Here is a 10712-nt window from a genome sequence, read left to right as displayed (position 1 = left end):
GCAAGTACCCCGCCGACTGGACGAACACATGCGTGAAGGAGAAAGAACTTGAAGAATTAGATAGCTGCTGGCACGACAACAATTGTGTATTAACGTGGATCAACATTACTCTGACCCTAAAATCTACACAGATACATATTTTTTTCAATGACTTATCTCTTAAAATATTAAGTTATTTAAGAGATTCAACAAACTTTTTTCTACACGCATATTTAAAGATTAAATTTCTGATTATATTCTTAACGAAGAAGATTTTTTTTTATATTTAAAAAGCAATGCAGACTAAAATGGGTACACCATTTTGACATAAACGGCCATCAATAGATCTGAATTCTAATAGGATATAAAAAAAATATGTGATGGTTGTGAACATGCTGGAGTGGAATGTCCCTTGAGTTGAAGAGGTTGAAGAGGTGGATCATTTTCATATAAACTTCTCCAGGCCATATACCAAATTCTGCAAGGATCATAGAGTGACAGTAAAAAAACTTGAACCAGATGAAGCTGAATGATACAAAGAAAGTAATAGGAATGAGACTTAATGTGATTAGTACCTTGAGACGCACTACTTTTCTAATGGCTAATAGCAAGCCTGGCATGAGACACTGCACATCTGTGATATCATGCTTGATACAGTAAACCTGCACCAATTGAGTTGATGATCAAATCAATAAAATACTAATGCTTTCTGACCAAGATTGAACGAAAGTAGTTCAATTCATAGAGGACATACATACCTCTCCTGGACCAGAGAAGTGAACTGCTGTACTAGAAGGAAGTCCTGGAAGGACCAAGCTGTGAACACGAATTCCATCTCCTAGGACTTGACCCCTTGCCTAGGGTGACAAATTTATATAACAACTTAGATATGTATCTCACTATGCCTGTAAACTCTAATCTTAGTTGTATTTGATTTTGTATAAATTGCTACCATAAACTTCGGCTGTTTTTATCCTTACCAGGACATCTGTTGAAGGGTCTTCTCTGTTATAGATTTGACCTATGTTGGAGAGATTGTTGGCAATTTGGTTTGCATCTGCTGATGGAAGGTCCTGTTCACCAAGACCAATTCAGTATATTGGTTTTAAATCTTTTAGAGATTTCTATGTGTCCATTTGGATGAACATTTCACCATGTTATTTTTTACTAAAACCAACACATCCTCTCGTAATTAGAAGAAGTAGGATTTTACTTTTCCCAACTACCATTTTATCTTAATGTCACTTTCTACTGTTAATTCTGTGATAAAAGTGAAGGTAGACAAAATGAGAAGTGTTGCAATGAACCAATGCAGATATAATTTATCAGGTGCATTTTGGTACTTTGATTTTTCATTATTTTTTTCCTAGAACTTGTGCTTCTTGCAGGTATATATTTCCTTTTTCACTAATTATTTTGGTTCATGGAACAATATAATAGATCTTAAACTGAAATGAAATGTATTTTAATAAAGTTGGAGTAACAGGATAACACCATTCACATTTACCGTGGATCTTTACATAATTCCCTAGATTTTGAGTACGGATCATGCACTATGTCAGGATTTCTTTTTTTGTGGATTGCCCTGTCTTGTCCCCTTATTTTACCTTTTTATATCTTGATGATAATTTCATCGTTTTATTTTTAACTCATTTCACAAACAATAGGCATTCTTCATTACTCATAAGCTTTGTTTTCCCACCCATACAAAAGAAGATGCAAAAGCTTAACATTGTTACAACTATACACATAAAAAGAAATCTTACTTTTGCATTAGCCCTGGATTCAACAATTTCGACGTTGCTGTAATGGAAAGAAGCTGTAATCGCAGCTTGTTGCAATAATATTGATCCTATGGAAAGGGTTGGAGCAACCAAGACACCCTGATGTAAAGTTAATCATAAGCCACATAAGAACAAATGGCTTACTACCAAGTTTAGACTTAAGTTGCAACATTTGGTATTCAAATATGGAGTGTGGAATAAGTGAAGACACCATAAAATAGAAAAGAGAAAGGAAACAATGTCAAGTAAATATGATGTTGTTCTCATATGTCTCACCCCGTGCTCACCATGCTGGCCTTCTCGCAGAGTGCAGATAATGCAGCTACCGTGTCTAATTTGATTCGGGGCACGTAAACTATGCTTTTCATGCCAAATGCTGTTGCCTAATGAAGAATGAATCAATGTTAAGTTCAGCACACATGTGAAACTAGTATCAAAATATAAATTCTCATGTTACAAGTCACAACGAATCTTGTCCTGCTGCCTAACTGGCTCTCCAACTTTGGCTATTAAAAGTACAAATCTACTATAGTAAAAGTAAGATATGTAAGATTTTCCTTATGTAAATCGTTTATAAATGCTTATGTAACTACATCATATAGTCATGCTATCTATTTAGTAATCGCCCTTAAACTTCCCTTTTGCTTCTGTAGAAGAATTTAGCCGAAACTTAAAAGAACCATTTAGATCACAATGTAGAAATAACGCACTCATATTTATACATGTAATTAAGTTTCTAGCTAGCCACAAATCAAACCTGTTTAACGTTGTCATATACTGAGGAAGGGTCAGTGAAATGAACTACAACTCCCGTTGCCTTGGACTGCACATTGCTACTCAAAACATCATTCAAGCAGAAGAGATAAAAGAAAAAAAAAATAGCAAGTGAGTTATTGCTTCACATTACCTGAGATATAGAGCCCAAAATCAAAGAAAGGTCATTTATTATGGGTATTTCAAGGGGCTCTTCCATGCCACAGACCTAGAAGAATTGAAAACTATCTAAAAAAGGTAAAAGAAAAACTCAAGAGTTGAGTTGGTTTGGCTAAACACCAAAGGCAAAAACCTTTCCAATATCTTCCCCAACATGACTAGTATCCACAGCTCCTGCAACCTCCATTCCTCTAGCCTTTGTCACTGCAACTACTGCTGCCCTTCCTATTTCCTTGGTTGCTCCATTAATCACAACCTGTTTCCACAAAGGGTGTGTTGCAATGCAAACACTTTGTAGTTTAACTTCTGCATCGAATCAAAGAGCTGGATTTTGATATTGCATTACATTTCAGCTCATACCTTAATATTGCTTTGTGTAGGCTGCGCTGAGCAAGAAATGAAACGTTTCTTCTTCCTGGTATTAACATTCTTAGAATTCAACAAGTTGGTTGTATGAAAGTGGCAGCTTAAGGAGGCCATGCTACTCAAAAGAAGATAGTAGTATATATTTGATGACAATATAGTACAGCATTATCATGGCAATGCTTTGATGGATAAGGTGTTTGGGTTTTTTATGACCCTTAATTTGGAGGTGATATAGTGACAAATGCTTGTCAGACAAGGGGCCCATGTTTGAATGAAATGACAAAAACCAAATTTCATACTGTACTAGACTTTACCTTCAAACAAAAACCTAAAAAATCTGCTCTCCCATTTCATTGAAAACAGTTCATTTTTCTAATCAAATATTTTTTACCATACTCCTAAAGTTTGATTTAAATTTTAATAACTTAAATTTCATTAACTTTAATGTTGCAATGTTGGGTGACTTGAGGTGATATGGGGTGGCTATGGTGTTGGTGCTTCATTCCTTCTCGAATGGTTGTTTCTGGGTCGAGCTTGATGCTGGTCAATTCATTCATGGCCCACTGTGACAGGAAAAAAAATTTAATAACATTTTTTTAAGCAAAGTTTAATACTACCTAATGTATGTTTTCATTTCTTCATTATTAATGTTTAATGTAAAATTTTATTATATTTCATTGAAAAAATAATGCATTAGTTTTTAGTTCATCTTTTGGTGACATCTAAACATAAAAGTCCATGGGTGTTTCTTCCTCCACCCCCAACAAAAATGGCTTCCTCCACCCATCATTTTTGGAAAAGACTATTTTACTTTTTTAAAAATGATTTCTAGATTATTCTTTCTGGAATATTTTTGTAACATTTTTTTTTTTAAATACATTTTATGAATTTTGGATTTACTGTTCTGAAAATTAAAAAAAATGTGTTCGAGAATGATTTTTTGTCTTCTAGATTTTCTATTCAGGAAACATACTTTGTTTACGAAACTTCTATTTTGGAAATACCTTTTGTTTATGAACTCCATTCTATAATCATCCAAAATTATTAAGGATAATTCTGGTATTTCAAAGAATATAGGGCGTGCAGGAAGAAATACTCAAAGCCTAGAGATTCTCTAAGTTTATGCTTGAGCCCATGTTGAAAGGAAAGCATTTTACATTTGTAAGAAGGGTGCTTCTTCCTGCACCTCCATCCCTTCTTCAGCCACCCCATATACTTTTAAAATTCCAAATTTATCCTTCAGTAAAAAAAGATAAAAATAGAAAATTTGTTTTACTTTCTACTCATAGTGAAAACGAAGAACGAAGGTGTTTGGTGCTTGGTGCTTGCCGGTGGTGCTTGTGGTGGTGCTTGTGGTGGTAACTGTGGAGGTGGTGGTGGTAACCGTGAAGGTGGTGCTGTTGCTGTGGTGGGTGGTCTTCCCTGCGCTCTTTCGTTCAGGTAAGTCTTTCGTGCTTTAAACACATTTCTCCGGATGGGTTAATCCGCTAGATCACCGGATTGTATAATCCGTGCAATGAATCCACCCCTATAATCCGGAATGTTTTCACAATCCGTAAGACAATATTAAATTGTTCCGGATTAATTAAAGCTGGGGTAAACCGGATCCGGAACAAAGATATTCACTTTTCCGGATTGTATAATCCGGTACATTAAAATGAACTATGGATTACGTAATCCGGAAGTCATTTTAGAACTTTAAATATGACTTACGGATTATGTAATCCGGAATGCAATTTGCTGTTTTAATTTGACTTATGGATTAAATAATCCGGAAGTCACTTTGAAGTTGTGAAATGCATTACGGATTATCTAATATGGAAGGTACTATTTTACTTATGTATTACACTATCCGGAAGGGTAATTGAATGTTGTTTTTATTTTGCATACTTGTTTGAATTTATGAAAATTAGAATAAAATAGAAATTTATGTTTTATGAATGAAGGTGTAAGTATGGACATGGAGGTTGGATTGATTACAAAAAGATCGGATGAAGTAGAAATGATATATATGGAAGAATTAATGAATTCTGTGCATCAACATGAATTAGTTGAAGAGGATTATGGTACTCATTTTACAACAGATGAGGTGAATAAAATTTCATTCTATTTATGTTTATTGCTTTATAATTTGAAGAAGTGTTTTTGTAATATTGTTGGAATAACTTTGTGTAGGTTTTTCCTTCGCGAGAAGACTTACTTGAATGGGTCCGTAGGGTTGCTTATAGACTTGGTTTTGTGATTGTCATTATTAGGTCTGACATAGCAAATGGGAAGCAAGGGAGAAAAACATATGTCTTGTTAGGTTGTGAAAGGGGGGGTAGTTATAGAAAGTATAAGGATGGTTTGGAGGTTACTGTAACTGGTACTCGAAAATGTCAATGTCCCTTTAAATTGCGAGGTAAACCTATTGGAAAGGGTCAAGGTTGGGTACTTAAGGTAATATGTGGTACTCATAATCATGATTTGTATGATACATTAGTTGGTCATCCATATGCGGGCAGATTAAAAGCGAATGAACATTCCATGCTTGTTGATATGACTAAAAGCATGGTTAAACCGAGTAGCATACTACGTACTTTGAAGGAGAATAATGAGGATAATATGACAACAATAAAGCAAGTATACAATGCAAGATACTCATACAAGAGATCAGTTAGAGGACCACGAACTGAATTACAACAATTAATGATGTTGTTAGACCGTGACAACTATCTTCACTGGAGTACGTGTCATGAGTCTTCCAATATTGTTAGTGATATTTTTTGGACTCATCCTGATGGTGTGAAACTTTTGAATGCATTTAACATTGTATTCTTGATGGATACGACTTACAAAACAAACAAGTATCGACTGCCTTTGCTTGAGATTGTTGGTGTGACTTGTACAGGTTTGTCCTTTTCTGCTGGTTTTGCATTCTTATCTAGCGAGAAGGAAAAGAACTTCATATGGGCACTACAAAAATTTAGAGGGTCACTTTTGACATCGCATGTGGGGCCTGAAGTCATTGTTTGTGATAGAGATCTTGCTTTGATGAATGCCATCAATATTGTGTTTCCTAAAAGCAAGAAACCTTCTTTGTCGGTTTCATATCAATAAGAATGTTAAAGCAAAGTGTAAAATGTTGGTTGATTCTGTCGAGGCTTGGGAAGTTGTGATGGATTCATGGAGGACTATCATTGATTGTACAGATATTGCTCAATTTGATGAGTTTGTTAAAAGTTTTGAAACTATTTGTTCACCGTGGCCATTACTTGTTGAATATGTGAAGAACACATGGATTATTCCGCACAAAGAAAAATTTGTAAAGTGTTGGACAGATTCATTAATGCATTTGGGAAATACAACATCAAACAGGTATATCAATGCCTTTACTTTGTTTAATTCATTATAACGTCTAATTGTTTTATGTTTTATACTTATACAGGGTTGAATCAGCTCATCGGTCTTTGAAACGAATATTACAAAATAGCATGGGAGACTTGTGCTCATGTTGGGATGCTATCAAGCATGTTATTATACTTCAACATAATGAAATCAAGGCATCCTTTGAAATGAGTCTACATGTGATAGGACACACATTCAATGTGCAGTTGTACAAGATGTTGGTTGGCTTTGTATCTAAACATGCTTTGATTCTCATTGCTGAAGAGTTTGATTGGGTCAATGATGTGGGGTTTGATAGTGAATGTTGTGGATGTGTACTTAGACGGACTCACGGATTACCATGTGCTTGTCAATTAGCCAGATATGCTATGGGTGTCATTCCTCTTAGTGAAGTTCATGTTATGTGGACGAGACTAAGCTTTTCAGATTTATCTGAATGTGATTCATCATCTGAGTTGTCAATTCAACAAGAATGGGATGTCATTCTATCCCGGTTCAAACAGGTTGACCTGTGTGGCAAAGTGACAATTAAAAATAAGTTGCGTGAAATTGCCTACCCAGACATGACAACATTATGTGCACCACTTAATGTAGTCAAGACAAAAGGATCCCAAAAGAGTCAAACAAACAAATTTCAGAGGTCTACAAAACGCATCCCTTCATATTTTGAGCATGTAGATCGCATCCATATTGTAAATGATAGCTCATCATCTTTGAAGACTCCTAAGGGAAAGGTTAAGGTGACGGCCAACACCAATGCAATTCCCATGCTTAATCAATTTCATCCGAAATGTCACCCTTATATTTTGGATGTAATAGATGTTAAAGCAGATGGACATTGTGGGTTTCGTGCTATTGCCTCTTTGTTGGGGATGGGTGAAGAGTCATGGCCACTTATCAGAATGGATTTATTTAAAGAAATATCTCAGTGGCGTGAAGAATATGCAACATTATTAGGTGGTCATCAACGGGTAGAACATATCAAGAGATCCCTACTAGTGGATGAGTTGTCAGTGGTAAGTGTATATTCATAGGAGTCATGTGCATTGATTAATTGAACTTGTATGCTATCTAATTTCATTATTGTATTTTGCAGGCTAGTGTTGACAAATGGATGACAATACCGGATATGGGATACTTAATAGCAAGCAGATACAATATTATCTTAGTTTGTTTGTCTTTGAAACAAAATATTACTATTTTCCCATTACGTACTGCACCCCCTACCGATGTTGGTCTACACCGATTACTATGTATTGGTCATGTATATGATTCACACTTTGTGCAGGTAAAAATGGTTGATGATTGTCCCATACCTACCGCTGACATTTTATGGTGTACACATTGTTACCCAAAGGCAAGGTTATGGTCATCATATTACGTTGGTAGGATGCAATCTTTTACCCAATTAATTAGTATTAGTCCGACATATGTGAACCTTGGAGACGATTGATGTAGACATAATTTATAATGTGAGGTTCTTATTCATAATTTATTACTTAACTTTTGATTTATAATTTATTACTTCATTTCTGATTCATAATGAATTGGTGTTTATGTCAGATAAAAATAAAATAGCAAACACTACAACATAAATTAATTAAACCATATTGTACACATACAAAGTTATTATTATTACAATCATGTAATAAAACAAAATATCAACGACGTCCACGAACATTACGTGATCGTCTAGTGTACACCGCCCCGTCATCTGTCACGCTTTGGGCTAAATGCAGTGCTGCCTCTGTACTCTCATATGCGTCAGTGCCTTCAGTGACCTGACGACAATCTATCATGCGTTGGAGAATACTAACAATGCGCCTAAATATACCCTGCACCAAATTCAAAATAAATTAAACTTCTCAAATATATTGTTTAATCACATAACAATAAAAAAAAAACTTACCGAATGTGCACGCTCATCTTGAGACGAGAGACCTGCCTGCTCAGCATTTGGACTACGAAGGCGATGACGTGGTACAACACTGGGTTGATCTCCAAGCTTACCTCTGCGAATGTATGGTGTGACACCGTCCTGAACCAAGACATGTACTCAGGAACACATGTAGATGGACTAGAAGCAGCTGTCAAACCTGTCACCAAGTAGTGATCAAATTGCAACCACCTTTGATCAATGACATGTGCACCAGGACTCTCAGTCGGCATCGGTGATGGTGGAATGCTCTGCTCGTAGCCAAATTGGCGCAACACACGCTCGGGCATATGTCTCTGTGATAAGCTGCCCAATCGTAGGTGACCCGAGAATAAATAAATGGTCTCAAATGGCCTGCTCAATCTGTGGTCCTCATATGGAGTCCAGATGACGTCATCGTGTGTGAGCCCATCCAACTGCACCCGCACATCACCAACCGCACAAATCTGATGGGCAACAATGTATCGTGTTGCCCGTGGATGTACCTCGTCATATGAGGGATTAATATCCCTTCTTCCCATGCCCGAGAAGTGCTCATAAATCCATGCTTGCGTAATTCTATTATATTAATTATAAAATATTTAATACAAAAAATTATGGAATGTAACATGTGATTGCTAATTATTTGTATGGTTTCATACCTGAACAAGTGTCACATAACTGCCCAACTGCTTTTTGTTAAAGTAGGAGGCATCCTTCAACTGCTCATATACATGTGTAAGTGCTGCTGCTCCCCATGCGTATCCACCGCACATACGAAGATTGTTGAATAACAACAAGTACGAAACAGATACAGATGTGGCACTTTTATCTGCAAAAATAGTGCATCCAACCACATGCAACAAGTAAGCTCTAGCAGCACACTCCCAAGCCTCTTGAGCGCAACATTCCGCATATATATCTCGAAGCCAACTCAATCGTACGTTGACGCCTCGACACTGCCTCATCTCAGCCTTCCCACAAGTCTCCTCCACCCCTAATAACTCAGTTAAAATAGTTGCAACTCCGTTGTACTCTAAGGGCACATACGTAGGGAATTGACCCAAAATGGGGAGGTGTAAAAGAGATGACACATCATCAAGTGTGATGGTCATCTCACCTATAGGAAGGTGGAAGGAGTTTGTCTCAGCATGCCACCTTTCAACAAAGGCTGAAATCAACCCTCTGTCCCCCACCTCATAGCTTATATTGCACAGACTAAATAATCCAGAATTTTGTATAAGAACTTCAATCTCAGCATGAGGCATCCCAAATTTACGTAATTTCCTACCGTGGGATACCAATTTAAGTTCTCCCCGATCTTAATACAAAATTTGTATATATTTAATATAATTAAATCAATTTAAACAATAATTAACAAAAACAATTTAATTGAAGGTTTTTTTGTTCTTACCTCACCATCCCAAAGCTTAACAGCAACATGGTCAGCAAAATTTACCAGCAAAGACATATCAGAAGGTCCTCCAGGAAACCCTTCTCCCTGGTCCATTTGCCTATCATCATGTAATTCTTGTTGATTGTCATTATCAATATTAACATCACCAATTCTTTCCTCCACAACACCTCGATCTCCTCTACGGACAGATGCCATTGGTCTTGTTCGATCATGACCTTGAGATCCACCACCTCTTGTTTTAGCCATATCTGTCATAGGTGAACCATGGCACATAATCTAAAAAAAAGTTTTTCAACTGGAAACAAAATAAACTAAACAAGATTGCATAAGTGAAACTCCAAAAAAAGTCATTACCGGATTAGCCTAAAATTAATACTACCGGATTATCTAATCCGAAACCAACAATTAAAAAACACATACCGGATTATCTAATCCGAAACCAACAATTAAAAAACAGATACCGGATTATCTAATCCGAAACCAACAATTAAAAAACACATACCGGATTATCTAATCCGAAACCAACAATTAAAAAACACATACCGGATTATCTAATGCGGAAGCAACAATTAAAAAACACATACCGGATTGTCTAATCCGGAACCAACAATTAAAAAATACATACCGGATTATATAACTAATTAATCACTACCGGATTATATAATCCGAAACCTATGTAATCCGGAACTATTCAAAATAGACTACCGGATTTGGAACAATTGAAAAATACTACCGGATTACTTGAATACAGAACCTAACTACACTACCAGATTTTAGAGATTTCTGTGATGCGGACCAAAAAACAGTGCATGCTTTAATACAATTCCTTTAAAAACAATCTGGAACTAACCTTGGATGAAGAGGCTCAATGCTTGGAGTTACAATGGAGGTTGCTGGACGAGAATGGAGGCTGCTGGGCGAGAATGGAGGC

The 10712-nt window shown here is 36.3% G+C and overlaps 4 protein-coding genes across 5 annotated transcripts; 2 read left to right on the top strand and 2 right to left on the bottom strand.

Moving 5' to 3' along the window:
• Window positions 1-211: 211 nt before the first annotated feature.
• LOC137828689 (dihydrodipicolinate reductase-like protein CRR1, chloroplastic) lies at window positions 212-3265 on the bottom strand. Its single transcript, XM_068635369.1, has 10 exons — window positions 3057-3265; window positions 2830-2952; window positions 2671-2745; window positions 2521-2586; window positions 2051-2146; window positions 1746-1862; window positions 960-1052; window positions 738-836; window positions 555-641; window positions 212-457 (listed from the first exon to the last, which is right to left on the bottom strand). The coding sequence occupies exons 1-10, from the start codon at window positions 3174-3176 to the stop codon at window positions 425-427; spliced, it is 909 nt and encodes a 302-aa protein (XP_068491470.1). The 5' UTR covers window positions 3177-3265; the 3' UTR covers window positions 212-424.
• A 282-nt stretch (window positions 3266-3547) lies between these two features.
• LOC137828028 (protein FAR1-RELATED SEQUENCE 5-like) lies at window positions 3548-6161 on the top strand. Its single transcript, XM_068634426.1, has 4 exons — window positions 3548-3605; window positions 4352-4502; window positions 5049-5151; window positions 5238-6161. The coding sequence occupies exons 1-4, from the start codon at window positions 3548-3550 to the stop codon at window positions 6159-6161; spliced, it is 1236 nt and encodes a 411-aa protein (XP_068490527.1).
• A 22-nt stretch (window positions 6162-6183) lies between these two features.
• On the top strand, window positions 6184-7751 carry LOC137828027 (uncharacterized). Its single transcript, XM_068634425.1, has 4 exons — window positions 6184-6419; window positions 6490-7465; window positions 7546-7621; window positions 7738-7751. The coding sequence occupies exons 1-4, from the start codon at window positions 6184-6186 to the stop codon at window positions 7749-7751; spliced, it is 1302 nt and encodes a 433-aa protein (XP_068490526.1).
• A 273-nt stretch (window positions 7752-8024) lies between these two features.
• Window positions 8025-10013, bottom strand: LOC137828442 (serine/threonine-protein phosphatase 7 long form homolog). 2 transcript variants are annotated; one of them, XM_068635026.1, is made up of 3 exons: window positions 9027-10013; window positions 8359-8943; window positions 8025-8284 (listed from the first exon to the last, which is right to left on the bottom strand). In XM_068635026.1, the coding sequence occupies exons 2-3, from the start codon at window positions 8904-8906 to the stop codon at window positions 8245-8247; spliced, it is 588 nt and encodes a 195-aa protein (XP_068491127.1). In that variant the 5' UTR covers window positions 8907-8943; window positions 9027-10013; the 3' UTR covers window positions 8025-8244. Both variants share the same exon structure in this region; 1 of them encodes a protein (XP_068491127.1).
• Between the last annotated feature and the right edge of the window lie 699 nt (window positions 10014-10712).

This window comes from Phaseolus vulgaris, chromosome 7, assembly GCF_000499845.2.
Source record: "Phaseolus vulgaris cultivar G19833 chromosome 7, P. vulgaris v2.0, whole genome shotgun sequence".
NCBI lineage: Eukaryota > Viridiplantae > Streptophyta > Magnoliopsida > Fabales > Fabaceae > Phaseolus > Phaseolus vulgaris.
This window is presented reverse-complemented; position numbering and strand designations above follow the sequence as displayed.

Bases quoted from the DNA above. Each gene is read 5' to 3' on its own strand.
- LOC137828689 (XM_068635369.1), bottom strand. From the start codon at position 3,176: ATGGCCTCCTTAAGCTGCCACTTTCATACAACCAACTTGTTGAATTCT. The intron at 2,587-2,670 runs GTAATGTGAAGC...AGCAATGTGCAG, and splicing joins TTTTGGGCTCTATATCTCAG to TCCAAGGCAACGGGAGTTGT. The intron at 837-959 runs GTAAGGATAAAA...TTGTCACCCTAG, and splicing joins ACCCTTCAACAGATGTCCTG to GCAAGGGGTCAAGTCCTAGG.
- LOC137828028 (XM_068634426.1), top strand. From the start codon at position 3,548: ATGGTGTTGGTGCTTCATTCCTTCTCGAATGGTTGTTTCTGGGTCGAG. The intron at 3,606-4,351 runs GTCAATTCATTC...TTCTACTCATAG, and splicing joins CTGGGTCGAGCTTGATGCTG to TGAAAACGAAGAACGAAGGT. The intron at 5,152-5,237 runs GTGAATAAAATT...AACTTTGTGTAG, and splicing joins CTCATTTTACAACAGATGAG to GTTTTTCCTTCGCGAGAAGA.
- LOC137828027 (XM_068634425.1), top strand. From the start codon at position 6,184: ATGTTGGTTGATTCTGTCGAGGCTTGGGAAGTTGTGATGGATTCATGG. The intron at 6,420-6,489 runs GTATATCAATGC...ATACTTATACAG, and splicing joins GGAAATACAACATCAAACAG to GGTTGAATCAGCTCATCGGT. The intron at 7,466-7,545 runs GTAAGTGTATAT...TGTATTTTGCAG, and splicing joins TAGTGGATGAGTTGTCAGTG to GCTAGTGTTGACAAATGGAT.
- LOC137828442 (XM_068635026.1), bottom strand. From the start codon at position 8,906: ATGGGAAGAAGGGATATTAATCCCTCATATGACGAGGTACATCCACGG. The intron at 8,285-8,358 runs GTAAGTTTTTTT...AATTTGGTGCAG, and splicing joins AAGATGAGCGTGCACATTCG to GGTATATTTAGGCGCATTGT.